The 22764-nt window shown below is 43.8% G+C and overlaps 1 protein-coding gene across 2 annotated transcripts in view; it reads left to right on the top strand.

The window, feature by feature from the left end:
- The window catches only part of shisal1b (shisa like 1b), a 23926-nt gene extending 1785 nt beyond the window's left edge, over positions 1-22141 (top strand). The window contains exons 2-5 of one of the 2 annotated variants that reach the window (XM_062461471.1): positions 9523-9707; positions 11346-11559; positions 14243-14545; positions 19076-22141. In XM_062461471.1, the coding sequence (XP_062317455.1) occupies positions 9641-9707; positions 11346-11559; positions 14243-14545; position 19076 (585 nt within the window). In that variant the 5' untranslated portion in view covers positions 9523-9640 and the 3' untranslated portion in view covers positions 19077-22141. Of the gene's footprint in view, positions 1-9522; positions 9708-11345; positions 11560-14242; positions 14550-19075 lie in introns of those variants that run through there. The other variant, XM_062461470.1, reaches the window with a different exon arrangement.
- Positions 22142-22764: the final 623 nt, after the last annotated feature.

The raw sequence follows: 22764 nt of genomic DNA on the forward strand, positions 1-22764 counted from the left end.
ACACAGGTCTATAGCAGGTCCTTATGGGGACTGACCAGAATACTCAGACGCTTGTTGACATTCCCCAGTGCAAGAAGTCACTGACCGTGATGGTGTTATAGCCAGCCTGACACACAGAGTGAAGGAGACGGGAGGAACGTCACGACTGGTGCCTTGGAAAGACACAAACATACACAGACATGAACAGACATACGCACACACACCCAAACGCACACACATACACGCACATCCAAACGCACAGACACACAAACGCATACACTCACACAACAGACTCACCTTGCTGTAAACTGAGTAAGAAGCATTTCATATTCTGGGTGAAGAAAGATGAGCTAGTTTCGAAAGAGTGGAACACTGTCATTGGTGTCAAGATGTGTCTAAGACACAAAGTCAGACATGGCAAAGTGAATCTGATCTAAATGAAACCGGTATGTCATCATCTCATCTCTCCAGGAAAATCTTGTATGCCTGTCCTTCAGAGAAGCGTTCATAGGCTGTGACGAGAACAAACTGAACTGCCTGGGCTCTAATTCAACATTTGAATTAAATTGAAGAAGATAATCAAACCTGAGAAATGTCATGAGCCTCCAATGAATGTGTACATTCAAGAGGAATTGACTGCTAACTGAATAAGAACATAATGTAGAAGTAACATAATGTACTTGAAAATCACAGCATGCGCTTTAATCAAAGCCTTTTGATGAGAACAGACCAGGAGATCATAAACACTCTGGATGATAGACATTGTTTCCTGGCCCACTGCACTGAGAACTGAATGTGTTAGTTTCTGGTCTCTGTCTTAGTGTCTGTTTCCTTCCTATAGAGTTCCCCATCTCTTGTGATGTTCTGTGTGTGTATGAACCTTGCTAGATAATTATCTGTTCAGTACAACTGGATGAATAAGGCTGGAAGCATCAAAGGCAATGTCTCAAGCTCATCAAGTACCGTAGCTATAGCTACTGTAGCTACTAAGCCTGATTCTGTCACACAGGCATGCGCAGGTACACACAAACTCACACGTACACACACACACACACAGCTAAGCATCAGTTGTATCCTCTCTCTCTCTCTCTTTCTCGCTGCGTAGCCCTGTATCCAAATAATGTAACCATTAGACACCAGAAGCATTCAGCCAGTCAGTCGGGCAGCCAACCAGTCAATCAGCCAGACAGTCAGCCGGCCAGTCAAGTACTGTAGAGGTCACGTCTTTTACTCTGTAAAGGATATTGTCTATTTTGTAACTCCAATGATACACTATATTCTATTAATGTTTGTCAGGATTCCAGATCTCTGCCACAAAATCAAACTAAATGAGAGGTATTTATCAGTGTTTACCGAGGAAATCACACCATATTAAACACTGTCATTATGTAGAGGTGGCAATATGGCATCTGGAGTCTGTTGTCATAATCCCCACCAAACTGTTTCCATTCGGTTTCACATTATGGTGGTTTGTAGGTGGTTGTTGTTCACTCAGAGGGATGGATGTAGATGGAAAGGGTTTATCACCAAATAAACATAAGGGCATCTTCTCTCCTGTGCATCTGACCTGCTCAAATGAGAGGCAGGAATGATAAAATCAAAACCGTGCTGTTGAAATTCAGAGAAATTTTCACCCACCGGCTGTTCTGAATGCTGATGTGCTGTTTGCTACTCTGTGGTCAACAAACAAGCAGGGAAATATTGCACTGACTCGTAACCAGGTTGTCAAGGTGTTGAGAGCATTGGTGGGCTTCGGCTTGACTTTCCGAAAGTCTTTTTTTGTTGCCAAAAGCAATCCATGAATGTATTGTTTAAAAAACAACCCTAACCCACGTCACACACATGCAATATGGATCCATATATCAATTAACTGATTACCGGCATCTGAATACAAAATGAATGTCTGGGCTGTGTCAATACTCATTAGTTCTCCGAATCCACCGGAGAACTAAGGCCACACAAGCTTTGATCCTTTATCGGTCCTTGTTTATGTCGAAATTCAGATTTCGAATCATACAGGATGTAGGTCGGAAAATCCTACTCTGCTCGGAAACAGTCAAGAGGAGCAGGACCATGAAAGTCAAGGTGCCTGTGTTTGGACTTGTTTTCAGAGCGGAAGGGTAGGAAAGTTGGTGTGTGACTCTGGAGTGTGATTACTGGGGCTGAGGCAGGTGTTGCAGAGCTGCTGACACCCAGTCTGCTGGAGGGCAGGAGAAGCTCTTGAATCCAGATAAAAGGGCAGTGAGTGTTGGAGCCAGGGCCCCATGTCCCTCACGCTGAAACAGACAAAGGTTCAGAGGTACGATTGAAGACCTGTACTGTTACCTCCAGTTTACCATCAGTTGTAGCCTGGTCTGTAGCTGGTTGTCTGGATGAGTGGCTGACCTCCGCGTTCTGACTCCCGAAGGGAGGTTCAAGTGGGGATTAAGGATTAATGGAGCATGGGAGAGTATAAGGACATTGTTATTGAATAGTTTGAATTCACCATCACGCTCGGAATGACAACTTTCCTTCCTCATCTCCTTCCTCTCCGCTACAATTGTCCCTCGCGTTATTAAACAATGTACATTTAATGCCCGCTCCACACACACACGCATGCACATGCAGATCCCTCCCAACCACGCAGAAGTCAACTGAAGAACACTGCCATTGCATTCTCACAAACAAATGAGAAACGGTGGAACAATGTGTTCTTTGTGACAACGGGGGTTCTTTGTGCTCGTGCTGCCGACCTGGTAGTTAAGGGAAGCCACACTGCCATGGTGACGGTGCAGGGACAGAAGAACAATAGATAACTGAGGTTTATTTGAGTGTGTGTGTGTTTGGTCTCACATGTTATCTAAAGTCCCAGCACAGCAGCTGTGTCTGATAGTCGCATGGCAAACACCTCAGAGAGGAACCCTCACACTGTGAGCGACAACGATGACGAGTGTGTGTGCGTTAAACACAAACTGTGACATTTCCCTCGTAGGCGACAATAACAGGTGTGTATTGCCGCTGTTGTCTGGCATGATGGGGAATAGGAATAACTATGCTTTCTGTTAGCATCAGTTGTAATACTAGAGAGACAAAGGACAGTGAGTCACATCACTCATTATACTCGGTATATCTATTTTCCTTGTGTAATTCCAACTCCTTCACGTTGATCAAAATCCTTTCAATCATCGTCCTTCAAAGGGTTCCGGATTCTTCCCTTACAAAGATTCTCGTTTTCTTAAGTGACTCATTTGTTAGCATCTCATGCATGCTGAAAGAGTGTGTACGAACCAATCAGGTGTCGGTGGTTTGCGGCGCTGTGCAGACGTACTCTCAGGCTCCTGCTTGCCGAGCGGAGCTCCGTCTGGTTCCCTTAGATCACGACAGCTTCAGTAATAAGGTGTGATTCCTCTGTGACGGACAGTCAGCCAGCACATCTTCTAATGATCTCTGAAAATAACTCTCTGGGTTTCTAATGTCACATAAAAATCACCTGTCAAAACTCCATTAGAGCTTGAATTTGGAGAGTTAAATATATTAAAAACAATCCCTCAGAGTGACAGTGTTATTCTCTGAAGAATGTTTGCGCAGTTGCTGACCTTTGCCCTTTGGCCTCGGTGATCTCCTCGTGTGACCTGTAGTTGTGTGAGCTGTCTATGTTTATCTCCTGGGATTTCTTTGTGACTGTGCTTCAGAAGTGTCATCTGGCGCTGTCAAACACCAGAACATGAAAATACACCACAGATAAGAATGTGTGGTACGGCCATTTATCAGGCTTGTTGGCAATTGCGTATCATGGTGAGAATTGATGTGTAGTCTGTAAGTAAGATATCCCTGTCCACAACAGAGCCCACGGAATGCAATCTGAGGATGAAGACGCATGAGGCCATTCGGGAACCACTCAGCTCATCTAGATGTTTGAATCACGAATTTCGTCACACGCTTATGGCTGGTGTCTCGCCGAGCGTTGCATTTCTTCCTTGACATTCCCGGCGGGCAGTGAAGCGTTATTTTAGAGCTGTGTTCTCGAGGATCAACTGAGGATGAGGAAGCGAATACTAGCCAGAAGAAATGAGATCAGCCCAAAGCGTAGTGTCACAGCGAAATCAAACAAACAGGGCTCAAGTTGTGTCTGGGAGATGAAGCCGAAGGGGCCCCATGTCTGTGACCTCCTGGGGTGCTGGGCGCCTTTTCCCCCCTGGTTCTCTTCCTTACAACCATAAAGGGTAGCATCAGAGTCACGCTGGCCTAAAATACAGTACGCATAAACACTAGAATGATTAATCAGCCTGCGGTATGTGACGGCAGCCTTGAAAAGCTAAAGGTCCTATGGTGGCAGGAGTCTGACAAACAACGAAGAGCAGCTTTTGTAAGACCTCCCTAAACGATACAGAATGTCATGTCTCCAGCCCTGGACATGATGGATTATTCAGAACACTTTCCCAGTGTCACGCATCGATCATCCCCCTGATCAAAGCAGAAACATGGAAACCAGAGCAAACTAGGCTACGTATTCATTTAGCAGAGCGTAGGGGGATTAAAACCTGTGACCTCTGCAGTCAGATGCTCTACCGCAGAGCTATACCCAATGAAACGGGGGGCTGTTAAAGGAAGGAACCAAAATAGAGGATCAGTCTTCTGTGCTGTTGATGCTGCTCATCTTTAGTTCCCCTCATTCACTATGCCTGCTTACTGATGGGAGGGCTGTCTAATAATAGCAAGAGAATCCCTCGCCTTGACAGGTAGCAAGCTAGAGACTCCCGAGAACCACAGTCTGTTCTATCCTCTGGAAGCATGGGCTTGGTAGATACGAAGCAAAGCTCACATTATGTTCGTGAGGTCTAATAAATTCCAATCCCCCCTCCCCCGACTTTCACAACTGTGATTTTATAATGAATTTCGCTGATTCAACTCCAGTGGAAGTCTCATTAGAAATCCCTATCCTGCTTGAATATGTTTTTTTATCACAGGGTGGAAATGCACCCAAAGGAATGTTCAGTTTAATTTCCGACTGATGCAAGAAGTATTCACACCAGCTAGGAGCTCACATTGACTGGGAGGTTGAACGTTATTCATATGACTGGTTCACACAGTTGAATACTCTTTAATATAATTGTGTCTGTGTGATATTTCCGTCAATAAAATTTGGATTTAGCTGTAACTATTGCTTGTACAGTGTGACATTCGTATGATACACTACATTTTGGCATTTGGCTATCTATCAAATCTTCAGTTGTCATGTACTGTGGCTATATGAGGAAACCATTCGGTTCCCTCTGTGTTGTTAGGCTCAGTCAGATGTTATGTATAGGATCCCCACTAGCATCCTTTGACAAACACAATTACACCTTTCGAACCAGTCTTACAGTTCCAGATGAGAGAGGGAGATGGAAGGAAGTACAGGAATGGGGGACGGTAATGAAAGATCTCAGCAGGTTGACAGACAGCAGGCTGACAGAATCTGACTTTGATTACAGTGTTAACATATTTTTGGATTGTGTCAACTTAATACAGAGTTATCGTGCAAATGCAGCCTTACCATATACAGTATGCATAGGCAGGCAGGCAGAGAAGCAGGCAGGCAGGCAGAGTGGCAGAGAGGCAGGCAGGCAGGTAGAGAGGCAGGCAGAGAGGCAGGCAGGCATAGAGGCAGGCAGAGAGGCAGGCAGGCAGGCAGACAGAGAGGCAGGCAGAGAGGCAGGCAGAGAGGCAGGCAGGCACACAATAGAGGAACCTATTAAACTAGCATGGGCCACTTTCACCACAACAAGCTCCCTGGCAACCCTGCTGTGTCGTTCTTTCAGCAGCTTCTTTCCTATATGACAGCGACTCTTGTCTGTTCATTTCCTGTTCTCGAGCACCACAGACGCTGATTACTAGACTGAGCAAAATCCATCCTTTTCCTGATTATTTACTGGAAGAAGATGTCTCCGTCTGTGTCGAGCAGTAGCTTATTAGCACACTGGTTTTTCACAGTCTGCCTTTTAAAATGTTGTTTAGGGTGGCAGTGGTGGGGGTTGATGTTTGGAGATATAGTTTGCATTGTCGCTGATATAAAGTAGGGCAGTTCCAGCATTTGTACGTGTGGAGACTCCTTTGACACCCCTGTGAAGCAGTGTTAAGAGTAAGGAGTGTACTGTGCCAACAACAGGGCTCACAAGCTAGCAATTGATTTAACAACCGATTAAACCAACTGGACTATTAACAACAGCATTTCGTCAGGTGTCTGAGCGGTGAAGGAAGCGGGCTAGTAATCTGAAGGTTGCCAGTTCGATTCCCGGACCGGCCGTGCCAAATGACGTTGTGTCCTTGGGCAAGGCACTTCACCCTACTTGCCTCGGGGAGAATGTCCCTGTACTTACTGTAAGTCGCTCTGGATAAGAGCGTCTGCTAAATGACTAAATGTAAATGTAAATTTCAAGAGTGATCATATTGCAATGATCAGGCTTGCTTTGTGTCCAAGACACCAGGCGTAAATGTCTCATTGATTCACTCTTTGAATACACCTTTCATATACTGTGTTCTTTCCTTATCCTGTGAAACTGACTTGTTGTCTAGCCTTTCAGGCAGAGTGAGTTTTGGCCATTCTTGCAGAGTCTTGAGGATGGGAATTGAAGGTATTATACACGCAAAGCACACAGACACTCTGGAACAACTCAGTGCCCAGATCAAAATCTAAAAGTGAAATGTTTTCTTTTCAAGTCAAACGGTTTTTAAATCTTAGGATACATGCGCGCGCACACACACACACACACTTACGTATAAATGTACACACATAGCAAGACAGCAGTTCAGAAATCATGATGCACAGACCAGGCTCAGTAATCAACCTCCCTAATGTAGGAACATATCCTCACGGGGCTCTGCACAGTATCCAAGTGATGCTCTCATGTCATTCAAATGGTACAAATAGTACATGTAAAAGTACAGCAGAAGATCAAGGATCAGAAGTGCATGGTTCAAACTGTATATCGGTGGTCAGAGAACGGTCTGTAGCCAGGTTGCCACTAGCCACATCGCAAAGTAACCACATCTTAGCTATTCTGTTGAATAGTGAGCAGTATGATCTGGGTTCCTGCCACCAGTACACCCAAGACTGGGATGATGATGAAGAGGCTATGTCTGTTGAAGGAGGTCCGAGCTGCCACCTGTGTTCCTACAGACTCCTGAAGCAAGATGTCTATCACACTGTACTGTTTGTTTGGGGCATGCCTATTCTTTAGCTTTGAACAAACAAATGATATGCTATAGATAATCCATATAGATTTAATGTAAAAGTCAAATGATTCCGATTATGTCCTGTATTATGTCCCATGGCTTTGCAGGGATCTTATGGTAAATTGGTTTCAATAAATAGCCTGAGGATATCAGAAAATATTGCATCAGGTCAATGCATTAGCATTAAAGCTGCAGGATGAAAGAAGCTCAACAGTACACACAAATAAAAGAAATATACATTTGGAAAGAAAAACATGTGTTTCTGACAGTACTTGAGCAAATATCTGGAACAAATATCTGATCAAAACCATGACGATACAAGAAGGTTGTTTTGAATCTATTTGTTATCTGAAAATAACAAAACCACTTTGCTTATCACCCTACCAACAGATCTAAGCTCCCTGCTTTGTTGCAATTGTGAATTTCTCAGTGGCAGGGGTAATTGCAGCTTTATTTACTTTTATGCTGTTTGAGTCTGTTAAGTTGTAAGATAAACTGGGTTGTTAGGGATCATTTCTTTGTTTAGTAATAATTAGTGTCATCAGAATCATGCTCGTCGCAGTTTGTGCCTTGTTTTGTTGTCTGGCTGTGTGTTTTGTGTGTGTTTTTCGGCTGTGATGTAAACAGCATCTAATCAGCATCAGACTGTTCATGTGTGCAACATGTTCATCCTGAGAGCTATGTGTTTGTTTGAATCCTTGTATGTTCTGTGTGGGTGGGGTGGGGTGTATGTGTGGTTGTCCTTGCCTGCTTGTACTGTACTGCATTCTGCTTTGCTTCTATTAAACTCATCACCCCAGTGAAACCTGAGCGTTCACAACTGATTTCACATCAGATTCTTTGGCTGAAAACACACATGTCATTAGGAGGAACATGTCAGCCTACAGCACGGCACAACACAGGAACGTATGTCCATCAACCTTGGGAAAGGGAATCCCTGGTCCCACAGCATATGTTGCTGCCTGACAAAACATTTTGTCCGTTCTAGCTCGAAAAAAAAAGAAGAAGAAAGAAGGCAAACGTTTCTAACAAGCCTCCGGTGGTGTCTGCATCCAGGCTCTCTGAGGAGCAGAGAGACGGATGCTACAGCAGAAACGACAACACGAAACCACCGCATCACTCCACCACCAGGACACATGTTTCTGTCTCCACCGTCCTCTATATGAGATATCGGTGCTGCAGCTATGGTGGGTTCTAACCCCTTTGTTGAGCAATGTTCTCATCAGGTAGACTTCTGGACTGATGACTTTGCATCAAGGGTGAGTAGAGATGGATTGGGAAGTGAAAGGGAGAGAGCAAGGAGAATGGATAGACGAGTCTTGGAGGCTGGATGGACAAACCTCAACCTCTTGTTTCTGACTGAAAGAAACCAGGAAAACCATGCTTGAATTCTGACTTATTCTGCATCAGACTGTAGGCTGCATCAATCTCCGTCTGTCACCAAAGCAAACTGCTGATGGGGCAATCATAGACCCACACAGCCATGAGGCAGATGGTTATGCTAACGTTGCCTTACTTTCCAAGTGATTGATGCCGTGTGACTCAACCTTCAGTTAATGTAAATTTTACATTGACAAATGTAAGCTCACAACTGAACCAACAGAATTTGACAAATACCGATTTTAGCATTTCTCCTGCATTCTTCCTAGTGTCAACAACGGTCCAGAAGAGTAAAAAACAAAAGCTTTCTAAGCTGAATCGATTAACATCTTTGTCCATTTGTCTCGTTTAGTGCCAGTCTTGGGACAGCTGTGACAGAGTACTACCATGCTAATGGTAGCCTTGCGGTGATGTTGCAGCAAGTATATACTTTCACAGACTCCAGTGAAGCATCGTTTAGCAGCAGGCTCATCTTTGAACAGTTTTATTGCCACACAGGGTCCTTATCTGTCAAACTTTGCTGTGATTTATAAGTGACAAACACATTAACTAACAAATGTCCACATTTGCCAGAACTCTCAAGGGCTGTGAAACACACTGAAGGGAAAAAGGGACATTTGCGTTTTTTTAAGTGACAGCAACAGTTTGGCCTGTGGTTAATGGTACAGGACCGTAAGTATTACACGTAAAAGAAAGCTATGCGACAAACCACTATACTGTCTTAGTACCCCAGGCTTTTGGCTATTTCTATGCATTTCCTATTTAACTACACGGTTGTTACTATAGATCTTCTAGTCAAATTAAAGTTTATGTAACCGTAATGTAAAGTGTTGCCAATAAGTCTTTTCCTAAACTACAATGTTTATACTATGTATATTGTAGATGTAGATACATCTATGTAGTCAATGTAACCTAAATGTTAAATGTCTTCTTAATGCATCAGTGTTGATCTGTCCTCTTGCTCTCCAGGGGCTCAAGTGTACGTCTGCAGCCATGTGAGAGGAGCTGTGAGAGAGCAGAGGATGTCCAGGTCCAGCTGAAGCAGCCAGCCCCGCTCTCCGTCCTGCTCCCTTATGAGGACGACAAGATGACGATCACCAGCCGGCAGTCCTTCAATGTCCTGACAGTCATTTTCCTCCTGCTGTCCACAGCAGGTCAGACCACTGTGTGTGTGTGTGTGTGTGTATATGTGTGTGGGTGTGTGTTTGTGTTTGCACAGATGTATGTGTGAATTTCAACATACATGTCCGACCATCACAGAAACACTGTTTAACTATTCGCAATATTTGATCGTCAGATCAACATTCCTGAAATGCTGTCATGGACTTGTAAACAAATGTAATTGAGGGAGATCCTTTCAGGGTTTGGGCTCACAGATTGTAAATATAATGCAATATTTATACACTGTTTACTGTATCCTAACATTCTTAAAGGTGTTAATGTAATTAATAACATGGCAATGTGTAGAATGGTACTTTGACCAAAGCCAGATGTTTCCACCTAATACCGCAACTCCCCATGTCCCACATGTACCTTTAAGTCTTGCATCATTAGAGCACTTTATGGTCCACTTCCTGTGCATAGATCCTTGGCTTCCTCATTGGTAGATCTTATAACTGCCAATCCTTCTTTTTTTCCTAAAGTTTACAGCATCATCAAGTGTCGTTACACCACAACCATGGATTTTACTGCCATGGGCTTATGACAAATAAAGATAAAGATATTTTAAATGTCTATTTGAGGATGATGCTTGACATTTATGAACGATAGATCTGATTTCTGGAGATTTACCTCTGCAGACACCTCTGAAATGTCAAGCTGTAGAGATCTTAATCCTTCCAGCTCTGCACTCAGTCCCTATCTCGAGAACTCAATTGAACAGCATTGTTTTTTTTGTTGTATTTCTTGCACATCATGCTCAAGGTATTTTCCCTTCCTGTATTAAATCCTATCAAAGCTGCTGGAAAGAACCCAGTAAGCCACAAATTGAGGCTCTCTACCCTGAGTGTTAGGCTCCTTCACATGGCCAATATGTCCCTGTCCAAGATTATAAAAGCTTTCTACCATCAGCAGAAATATGAAGGACCAATCATCCCAAATACCCTGGAGGAACATTATCCATTTTAGCACTCTCAATTATCTTTGGTACATTATTCATGGGAAGCACATGACAGAAAGACACGACCTTCCTTTTCTTCCCCTTTTACATTGTTCATTCAGGCTTCATGCAACAACAACAAAAGTATCTGTCTCCACCTATCTGTAGGATATATTTACATCCTGTGATTAGCAGGGATTAAATGTGAAAGGATGCCAAATTCTCTGAAGCTGATAGGGTTTGATGGTGTCAAACAAGTGGTTTTGTCTTGGTCCATTGTTGAGCGTTAACCGTCATCAGACATGTGTAATTGACATCCATTATAACTGGTCCATTTGGCTGACAGGCTAGTAATTGGTTATCATCTACATGAGTCTCGCCTGCCAAATGATGTTTCCATGACTTCAAAGACAGAAAAAGCTTCTTGGTTGCAAGACTTCATATTCATGACTCATTTCTTAAAATTCCAAACGTTCTACAGAGATTAGAAGCGTAGTGTTGAATTTTGTTATTTCTTTCCATAATTTGCCATGTAGAATATATTTCAGTTGGATAAATTGTGTGTCACAACTGTGACCATCCACGCATTTACTGTCATGGCATTTACAACAAGAACAGCACAACTGCATGCCAAATATCACATAATCTAAATATTTCACCCTGCCTGATTCGATCTGGCCCTCCATCTCTCCAGCCCTCTCGGCACATTTCCGAGTGTGCGAGCCCTACTCCGACCACAAGGGGCGTTACCACTTTGGCTTCCACTGCCCCCGCCTCTCAGACAACAAGACCTACATGTTCTGCTGTCACCACAACAACACGGCCTTCAAGTACTGCTGCAACGAGACAGAGTTCCAGACAGTCATGCAGATCAACCTGACCACCACCTCAGATGGCTATGCGCACAAGTAAGTCCAAGTTATTTTCTCAATGGTCATAAGAATGGACTAGCTTACCATGGCTACTTAAACAGAACACAGTTCCTATCAACTGAAATTACACTACTTGTATGCTGTAAAAAGGTCCAAAATCCTTTGGATGAATAGAATGTTTCAATAAAGTTAAAGATCCTGTAAAGTGGAATTTAAAATTAGTTTTAAGTTCATCACACCACAGAAGAATGTGTTGTTAACTACCCATCCAAATTCAAATGGAAAAAAAACACAGACAAGTATGTTAAATTAGGCTTTGAAATCGTGAGAAAATCAGCAGTCTTCTGTGCTTGAGACTGGGGGGGGCGTGTCGCCTGAAGGACCTGAATCTCCGCCCCCTCGAATTTATTGAATTTAGCAACAACAGCAACACTAGCTAAATCAATTGCAGATATCAGAATAGGCCTACCTCTGACCAGTCTCTGAATGTTTTATGTATTAATTACTTTGTCTTTGCATCGTACCAGCTGAGTAACAGAATGCAACCGTCTGTGATCTGACGTAGATCGGTCGCTGTGACGTAGATCGGTCGGTTTTTGGCTCCACCTATACAAAACCTGAGCTGAAAACAGAAGAGAAACTGTTCAACGGTCTAACTCCACATTTCAGTGCGACATTTTCGCACTTTGCACATGCTTTCAGCAATCATAGAATCATAGAATTTGCTTTACAGGATCTTTAAGGGAAATCTTGACACGGCACCACTCAAATTCTGACATTTTCTCAGAGGAAAATACAACCCTGGTTTGGCAGGCTTCAAATGCTAGTGACTGACTGTTAAACTGTTGGCCTAGACGGTATCTCTCTCAATGACACCCTCTGCCCTGTGTTCAAAGGGCACTCCGACATTGATCCAGAGAGCTACAGAGAGATTCAGAAACACTGCAGTGAAGAGCTGCTACTGCTGTCAATTGTTCCTCCGTGAGTGGGATGCCTGTGCATGGGAGATCAGTGGAGAGTAGTGCAGGAGTCAAGTACGCAGTATCGCGCTGTGCTGAGTATCAGAACACTATAGCCTTCAGCACAGTGCTCTGCCAAATCTCAGAACGCTTCTAAAAAAAAAAACATTCGTATTATACTGTACTATACGATGCAATCTGTAAATGTTTATGTAATCAGTACATTACATAAACCCGACACTGTGACATAAAACACTTCTCACCATAAGTAAACACATGTGGCTCGAGTGACAACCCTGTCACCACAACAGGGCTTTAGTCGAGCACAGCTGGCCTGTGGAGAGCGAGAGTCAGAGTGAGTGTGTAGGAGCTTGGTAGGAGGGTTCCCTGACACACACACACAGAGCTTCTCTCCACTAATGCTCTCTCACCAGGACTCTGCCAGGGACGGCCTCTCTGCCCTATGGCAGGTCATGATATTTCACATGACTTGATGGGAGGCCATTTCCTGTAGACGGAGGGTTTGAGAGTGTGATATTTACCACTGGCCTCAAATTAAGTTATCTTTCTGTCTGGCACACCATTTCTGGTAAATGTCAAGGCCAGAGAAGTCCTTTTGTTAATCAGCCATTCTTCGCTATTCCAGTGCACTGCAGTATCTTTACAAGTAGAGGTATGTGGGCCGAACTGATCTGATTTCATGATCTGATTCTGACATTCAAATCAGGTGTTGGCAGATTCCACCCATATGCAAATCATCCAAGAAAATCCGTAAAGAAGACATTCAGTCAGAAGAACGCCCCAAATACTAACACATAATCAATCTCTGTATTTTGCCCCTCAATTTGCCTTGTTTAACAACGTCAAACATTTGTTGTAGCTGTGTGGTGATTATCAATCGCTCTCTCAACACAAAGGCCTGTCCAAACAGTACCATCTGTTTACTCTGAAGCTCTCTTAAAACACACTGGTATGGATGGCTTGCTGACCTTAAACACACTCACACAAAGACAAATGTACACTTCTTTTTAGATTAGGCTTAGCAAACAGTGAGCTAGGCTACAAAGCAATAAGGGAGTACTTTTGTGGTTCGGGTGTAGAAGCATTGAGGCCCACTAACACTAGACGTGAGTCATGACAGTAAAGAGTGCATTAATAATGCAAGCTGCTTTGGTCAGTTTCACATCCTGTTGCGCTTTGTGTCTTTTGTCATAAAAGACTGGATTTGAATACATTTGTTCCAAATTTACCTCCACCAACCAAAATGTTGACACTCAAAATAAGGGTTGACACCCCATTTAAATCAAAGATAGTATTACGCTGACATCCTGTCTCTCATCCACTCTAACTCAGATGAGGGTCAGAGTTGTGTCTTCTAGCTTTGCATCCTAATAGGATGCCATCAACTCCCAGGGTATTCCCTACTAGCGCTCCACTTCATAAAACCCCTGTCGCATCCTAAGCTATTTACGACTGCTCACATCCCACAGGCCTCACCTGAGGGTGATTGGAAACAGTTTGAGCACATTTACCATCACAGTTATTGATAGATGCAAGCCAACTGTGAGGAATGTTGAGATGAATACCGGCTACAGAGATTTAGCATAGAGAAATGGAGATGACCAAAGATGGCTCAGTAAGCCTCCCTTTTTACATTGCACTAATGCAACATATTGTCCTATCAATTTACTAAACTGCATGAGGAAGAATATATACAAGTTGAACGATAGTGAACCTGGTTCCCTGTCTTTCCCATACAGTAACTACACTGCTCTGGTAGGCGTCTGGATCTATGGGTTCTTCGTCATGGTGCTGCTAGCCCTGGACTTCCTGTACTACTCGGCTATGAACTATGAGGTGTGCCGGGTCTACCTGGAGAAGTGGGGCCTGGGCGGGCGCTGGCTGAAGAAAGCCAGGAACCAGTGGCATCGGCCGGTACCAGAGGAGGAGGACAGCCTGGCCCAGGCCCAGCCCACGGTACAGAGTCACCATCATCCCAGACACAGCCTGCGGGGAGAGAGCAACAGCCCCACGCTCCTGTCCTACAACACGTCCACCGCCTGGTGAGTCTCGCTCTCTCTCATTACAAATGCCAACAACGGCCATCTTTTTTAATTTTGGTTTGACGTGCAACTTTGGGTGTAGGTCATTTTAGCTTATGAAGTAGCTCCTGGAAAGCAGGTGCACGCTCCTGGGAACCCATTACAGTTAAGCCCTCAATTCATCTTTCTTCCTATGCTTCTGTGTCTTTTTTTGGTCTCTGCCTACATATTACTGGGTTCTGTATGTTTTTACTCAAAGAGCAAAAATGTCAACTTCCAAACCAGCATTACAATACAGTATTCCGAATGAATTGTTGAGTACCCCCCACACACACCTGTATACTCTCTTCCTCTACCTCTCTATTTTTCTCACTCTCTCAATATCTCTCTCTCTCTCAAACACACACAGACATGCTAACATCCTACACACTGATATTCTCATTCCCCCCACACACACTACTTAGCGATACACACTCTTTACATTACATTTATTCATTTAGCAGACACTTTTATCCAAAGCGACTTCCAAGAGAGAGCTTTACAAAAAGTGCTTTAAAACTACAGTAGTGAATATTAAGAAAGCATAGTTATTTGAATATTTGGCTCCTCAAATAGTCGAGTCATCAATATTCAATATTCTTTTCTGTGATTCCCTGGTCATCTCGTAATGAAGCCGTCATCAAATCAAGTGCCAACTGAAATGCTAGCTAGGGACACTATGCTAATGTGACCTATAACTCACACTAAATGCAATAGTATCATCTAACATTCACATTTAAACCTCCTCAGAGAATTTTTAAGTGAAAACAACATCTGTCCTTCATGACCTTTTCACATTTTTGGATTGCATGTGGGAGCCTTAGACAAACTCTTTAAAGCAAGCGAAGAGAGAGGAAAATAAAATAATCAGTTCCCGGGGGACACCTACAGCCTTGCCACCTTGATGTATCAGTACACACAGACAAAACACAGTTGGTCCAGAACAGAAACAGCACAAAGATAACCTCAATCATTTGGTTCTCAGTTCCAGGCGTTCTGTGGTGTGTCTGTGGCAAGACTCTAGAACTCAGGAGCTGTTTCCTCATGCAGTCGCAGACTGCCCCGGTGCACCACACTGTCTCCTTCTGTCCATACTAACTTAATGAGGGCAGAGATTTGACAAATGGGTTTGTGAGCTTGACTGGACCGTCGGAGCCTGTGCCCTGACACAGATTGAGGAGCTAGGGCTTCAAAAGTGGAATCCTTTGGCTGTCCACACACTGGCAGATGCCTAACTACAAGCGGAAATACCCACCGAGCCACCTAGTTAGACATGGCATCCGCTCACTAAGAGAGGCCTCATCAATCTCACACTGTACTGGTTGACCTGTTCTAGAAGAATGCCAGCATTCCAGATAGTAGGCACACAAAATAATAGTGGAATTGGGGCAAAATACACATTTTAAACGACTACATAGGCATTGGAGGATGGAACCATGACCATAACCTGCAGGGTTTATGTAATACCTGTTGATATCATGTGTGATGGATGGTAACTGCTTTGAATTTTGACTCGTAATATTGGGAAGGGTGGTACTAGGATCTTCGAGGATAAGTTGTTCTCAAAATATGTCGCATATTTTGTTGTTATTGCATTGCTTAGAGTGTCTCACAAAGTGCACGACAAGTAAGCCTCCTGTGAACATGAGTCATATAATTAAACAGGACTTCCCACAAAGTATTATTACAATTCTTGTTCCAATTATTCAGTATGCGGTGAACACCTTGCCATGTATGAGGAGACCAAATCGATCACAAATAGCTAATCTTGTGTTTCCTGGCAAAGATGACAAAGAACATACAATAGGTGTAAATCAACTACGAAGCCTGGCATGTTACAAATCCTTTCCTACCTCTTTGGTAATAATAAGCTCACCTACAATTAATTAGTTCAGTAGCGTTCAAACGAGTATTGTAATACATCACAAAGATTCTATCCTTCCAGTGGAAACCCAAGCACCAGTCGTTCATTCTCTGTTTCCTACATGGAAACAAGACAAACCATACGTCATGAATGGCCTTGGGTTTATTTGTGAGGGACGAAGCCCTATCCCCAGAGACACTGCTGAGAAACGTTGAAGTCACTAAGCGCAACATCTGTGGTTTTGATGTAAACAAACAAGATGGGGTCAAGTCTTAAAACTCGGACATTGCCATAAAACCATACTTGATAAACATCTCCAAGCATCCCCTTTCGATTTTCTTGAAATGAAGGTCTATATGGCAAGCTAGGGAATGAGAGTATCATATTGCTGGTTTAGAAGGCTGGTATGGGCATTTTTAGATAGGCAGCTGTGTTCTGAGCCTGGAGTGGGCGGTCCTAGGAAGCTCTTGTTAGTTTCTCTCTGTGGGTCCCTTTTATTAAACTTGGCTCTCCAGGTATGGAGCTTAGTTTGAACAAACAAAGAAAATGTAGTCATGTACAGTAGGCCTGATGGGAAAAAGCCATGGCATAAATTAACAAGTCACTTTTTACCCCATACATACATTTAATGGATCAAAAATACACACACACACAACCCAATAAGACCCTTAAAATATCCTTTCAGACAAAAGCTCAAACAGAGGGCCCATCAAGTTAATGACAGCATACCCTACTGAGCCAAGAACTGGCAAGACACTTCTTAACTAATCAGATTTGTGATGCTGTAATGTAAATGTGCTATTTGCTTTCCTTTAACAAAGTATCTACACCAAAATGGCACGGCCATGAAACATGTACTCATCTTCTCCTGGGACCTCCAGCAACCATAAAAACAGTGGTAAACACAGCTGTTCCTGGAAACTCCCAACATATTGCTGTCAGCCAGAACATTCAATTATTAAATGGACAGCCTGACTGTTATAAATGCAGAAATCGGTGGATGACTTTTAGCTGTGTCAATGCCTGGGCCATGAGCTTCAGGGGCTGATGCCCTGCTTTATTCCCTGGCAGCGGCACAAGTCTTCTGGACACCAGAGAGATGACCTGGATTCAGTTCTGGGGCTTTGGCCGAGGAAGCCCTCTCTAGTGAGGCTCTCTGCATTCCTTGTGTGTTCGTGCTTCCTGCCTCAGAGGATCAGAACACAACACCATATAGCTAGAGATCAGAATTGGGTCTTCTAATTTAGGGCCGGCCCGACCCAATAAACAAACAAAACATTTGTTTAGGGCCCCGCGATTGGTTCGGAGTCAATTCCCCCCCCTCCCCCAAAAAACATTATTCTAATTATCGTTTCTGATTGGCTTTTACTCTAAACTTGAGACAAGTATCATCTCAGTATGCCTGCGGCTCGTCCATTAATTGTATATAGCAGTACAAGTTATCCCTTATTTCTCAGCGTGAGAAATGGTCGAAATGCGTGAGAAATACAAGGTGTTGCGTGAGAGCGTGATAAATGGCTGAAATGCGTGAGTATCACAGCAAATGCATGAGACTTGAGAGCCCTGCTGTCCAGCCCTAGTCTAGCTTTACCAAATTGTTTGAGTAAAACCAGGCCCAGAGTATAGTTTAGGTCTGGTCTTCAGGACATCAGGACTGTGCTTGACGCCAGGATGTTTGTTGATTTAGGTTTGTATACAGTGACAGTGTGTAAACAGAGTGGGCAGCGCACGTGGCCACCGAAAGCCACCCCAGACATGTGACTAACGTCTCCGTGGTGCTGATTAGCAGGTCCATTGGCTGAGGGTCCTGGCAGGCTTTATCCCATGCTGCCTCCCACCTACCTAGCCCTCGCCACCGGTCGTCACAACGATCCAAGCAACTGGCATCTGCCACCATGTTCACAGGACCTGACTAAGAACTGCCACCAGATCGTCACTTTCAGTTGGAGCTCAATGACTCAACAGCCATCTCAGTCAGTCTGTCACATGGGCTTGTCTGGCAACCAGTCCAGTCTCTGTCAAGGCTATGTCTTTTCCCTTCCTTTTTTTTGTCTTCATTGACCAGAAGGCAGTGGCTCCCCACCTGACTGTCTACCTGCCAGAGAAATAACACTCCAGAGCACACCATAACTGACCATAATATACATGGCGAATAAACCGAATTCTGATTCTGATTTTTGTGGCACTGTATGTGATCAAAGAGTAATATATGTACTGCATATTCATTGTTTATTTGAACCAGAATTTAAGCTGTGGTGTTTTTATTTTGTTATAATAATAGGTCTTGGAAATAGGTTTTTTGTTATGCCTCTCCTGTCTATCAGTGGAGCAGCCACTGATAGACAGCCAGACATTGTCCAATTACAGTGCAACACTCACCATGTGGTGTGAGTACATTAATATCATGGAAACTGCAAAAGACAGCCTGGTTGAGTTTGGCTGTTCAAGGAAGAAAAGCCCTGGCTGGAATTGCTTTCCTCAAGTTGACCATGGAGCAGCCGGCACGAACAAAAGCATGAATTACCCTCATTAAATTAGTCGGAAGATCGCTCAAGTTGATATTTAACCTTGTTTGTGAAACTCTTGCATTTGGCGTGCTACTGTCTGTGCTGTGACGATTCTAATACCTTGTGTCTTTGTCTGGGCAGAGTATTGCTGTGAGAAGACTGGCGAAAGGCAGCTGCTCAGTTGAGTTAACGACAGAGGAGAGCTCGAGCTTGGGCAGACTCTGGACTATTGACACAGCACCACAGTAATGCTGGCTGAGCTGGACCTAGCGAACAGCAGCCCTGGACACTGACTTCAACACACCCATCCTCTCAGTACCAGACCAGGCCTACCGTTGGACCTACAGAGCCAGGTCTATGAGGTCCTTTCAGCCTCTGCAGAATACAGGTTGTGTGGATCTGTAGAGGTCGAGCCCTACCACAACAAATGACAGAAACATTCATCGAGGCACCAGAAGACCTACATTATGGAGGGACAGTTTGGAGCACCCAACACAAAACCTGAACTTGAGGAGGCTAAAGAGGGCTCGCTAGTTAAAAAAAGAAAAAACACCTTTCTAGATATCAAGTCTTGATTACACTGCTGTGTTGGTTTGTATTCTGTAGCCATTAGAAACAGTTGTGGGGTTTTATCTATTGGTGATCTATTGATGTGATTGTCAGGGAATTCTGTGAGTTTGTGGTCAACATTCTGAATAAGTCACAGTGAAGAGTTGATGCCAAGCATCTCTTATGTTTTGTGTACTGAAAACTTTGTCGAAACCACAGACACAGTGTTGTCTCTCTCTCTGTGTGAGCTTCTCAATACTTGATCTTCTTCTAGACTATTGATGACTGAGCACTAATCCCTGCTCGACAAAGATGCTGTAATGAACACAGTAATTTAGCCTACTGTTCTAGATGAAGAATGAATGCCATGAAACACTTATGAAATAGTAGGTCAACCGAAGGGCTCATGTTGACTATAGAGGGTTTTTTTCAATTCAAACTAAAGCAAGAATCAGGGACGCTTCAATGACAGCCAAATGACTCCCTATCCCATGCCAGCTAAAGAAGTTATGTAAAAGTGTGTTTTTTTGGATTACAGGTATTTCAACATAACATATATAGTTCAAATTGATTTTATGACCATGGCCAATTAATCTTCAATCCCAGTCCAGACCGGGGTAAGGCTTTAGCTCAGTCAGCAATAAAATGACAATGTTAATTTGGTTCATGATTAGAAAATGTATGATTAGCCATAATAGAAAATGTACAGCCCATAAACACACCTTTCTCTGTCAGCAATAATGTACAGCATTCAGGGCCCTGCGGAGACCTCCACTAAAATGAGCACATACTGTACAGTAGACTGAGTAACCAGTGAGGTGCAAATGAAATGTTCTCAGTAAGGGCACATTTAATAGGAAGGTGAAGTCTATGGAACAGACATGTATCAGGATAATTAACTTCTATTGAATATTGATGCCCTCCTGCTGCCAGCGAGCTTTGCTATGAGAGAGGAACGAAATAATCCCATTAACCGTACATACAAAATGTCACACAATTGTGAGTTAATCCTGTTTAGTTCCTAACTAATTGCTAATGTATTTCCTGGTTGATCAATAAAGCGAAGGTCTTCTTCCGAGGAGCACAGGAAGCATCTGCTCATGCCAGACTGCGTGTGGAATGGAACATAAAAGGCTGAGACTGAGCCAGGCGGCCCTGTCTATCTCCCACTACAGTGGATAGACAGAGGGTGGGTGCTTCAACCCCATTCTGGGTCTGTAACCTGCAGTCTGGCACTGCACACAACTACACAAAGAGAGTTCCTGAGCAGACTGCAGAGTCCCTGGAGGTGTACAAAGGGGCCATAAATGGTTACTGGGTCTAACATACAACCCTGGAGCAGAGAGATGAGAGTAGCTTCACTTACCAAAACAAAATGACAAGACAGAAGAGAATATCAATGGGGTGGCCATTATATCATGTTTCAACAGGAGTCCGCAGACTGGAGTAAGTCAGTGTGACTACGACATTTGCTCTTACAACAATGGGGATTCTGGCCTGCTAATCTTTAGTTAGCAATAACGTTCAAATTGGCAAGTCAGAGCAAGTTAACTTCAATGCGCATTTTAATTGCAAGTGTTCTGCCATCACAACCAGAGTAGATATAAAGTGGGCCCAACTCAGATATAATTGGCCTGGAGAGCAGCCTTGGAACTCTCTCTCTCCCCCTTTCTCCCTCCCCCTCTCCCCCTCCATCCCTCTCTCTCTCCTTCCTCTCTCTCTCTCTTTCTCCCATCTCCTTATCTCTCTCTCTCTCTCCCCTTCCTCTCTCTCTCTTCTTTCTTTCGACCGTCTCTCTCTCTCTCTCTCTCTCTCTCTCTCTCTCTCTCTCTCTCTCTCTCTCTCTCCTCTCTCTCTCCTCTCTCTCTCTCTCTCTCTCTCTCTCTCTCTCTCTCTCTCTCTCTCTCTCTCTCTCTCTCTCTCTCTCTCTCTCTCTCTCTCTCTCTCTCTCTCTCTCTCTCAGCAAGCCAGGAGGAACACGAATTTTAAACAGCTGCAGCTCTACAAAGGGATTTAATTGGGCCTCAAAGCAGGGGAAACTGCACAGATCGGATATGTTAGGAAACACACATCGTCTCAGCAGCCTTACTGCTGCAGCCCTTCTGACACTGAAACAGGCTACATGGCTAGCAGGGAGTTCCCCCCTTCAACAACAACATGGAGGCTAGCCTAGCAGTGAGTCCCACCAAAAAAGCCCCTTCTCTCATCTCCTCAAAGTGTCAGTCAGTGCCAAGCAACCCATCTCATTCTGTCCCCTTAACACGAGAGGAATCCCTGAGATCATTTTTCTCAAAGTGTGGTGTGATTGTTGTCTCTTTTAGTGAATCTTAACTTTTGACATTGTAAATGTATTTGTAATCCTTACCTTGTGGTAAGGATCAGTCCCCATGTCTGTTTTGGTCTTCAGGTTGTCATGGTAATAGTTGCCTTACAGTGAAATATCCACCTGACACAAATAAAGCTTGGTGATTGGTACATGGGTGTGGTGATGATGGATTTTATGACGATGAGGATAATGTCGACACACATTACGTTCTGTCTATGTAGAACAACTAGATAGAATGTACAGTGCAGTTTTTTGGGGTTGAATTGTTCTTGCACATGTTGACTTTGTATTGTTACAACAGGGAGAAATAAAGTTTTATCTTTTCCAGTGTGTTTAAAGTCCTGTATGTGCTCTGTCTTTTTATTGTGAAATGGTTAAAACAAACAGAGAAACCTTGGACACTTCTAAGCCCAGCACATGAAAACACCATGGACTTTCTGAATTACAGACCGTCCTGGACCTCACTTTGATGAGAGACACGCACAAAGATTGAGACAGACACGTCTAAAGAGCTGGAAGTGAACCACCTGCCAAACAGCAATGTCAAAGTCTGCTTCATTAAAAGGAGACATTGAGGTTTGTCTTCGAAGTTTCTCACAAGCTCTCTCTCCAAAGCCTACACCGTTCTATCCGTCGATGAGAGTTGGCTTTCTCTCTCATCAATCCATCCCTCTCTCTTGATTTTCCATACCAGCCATGCCAAGGCCCTTTTCAGAATGTATTTCTCTGAAACAGTTGCATCATCCGGAGAGGAGGGGGACATGGAGATGATAAAGAAGAAGAATTTGAAGATAATTGCTGCCATTCATCACCATGGAGAAGCCATTGCCTGGGTATCCATCTCCAGCCATTACAGCCGAGCAGGAGGAGAATTCACCCTGCTAGCATTCACCTATTAAAAACTCATTCCAGTCCTCATCTCTATGTGGTTTCATGCCCCGGCCCACACAGGCCT

This window comes from Osmerus eperlanus, chromosome 5 (genome assembly GCF_963692335.1).
Source record: "Osmerus eperlanus chromosome 5, fOsmEpe2.1, whole genome shotgun sequence".
Taxonomy (NCBI): Eukaryota; Metazoa; Chordata; class Actinopteri; order Osmeriformes; family Osmeridae; genus Osmerus; species Osmerus eperlanus.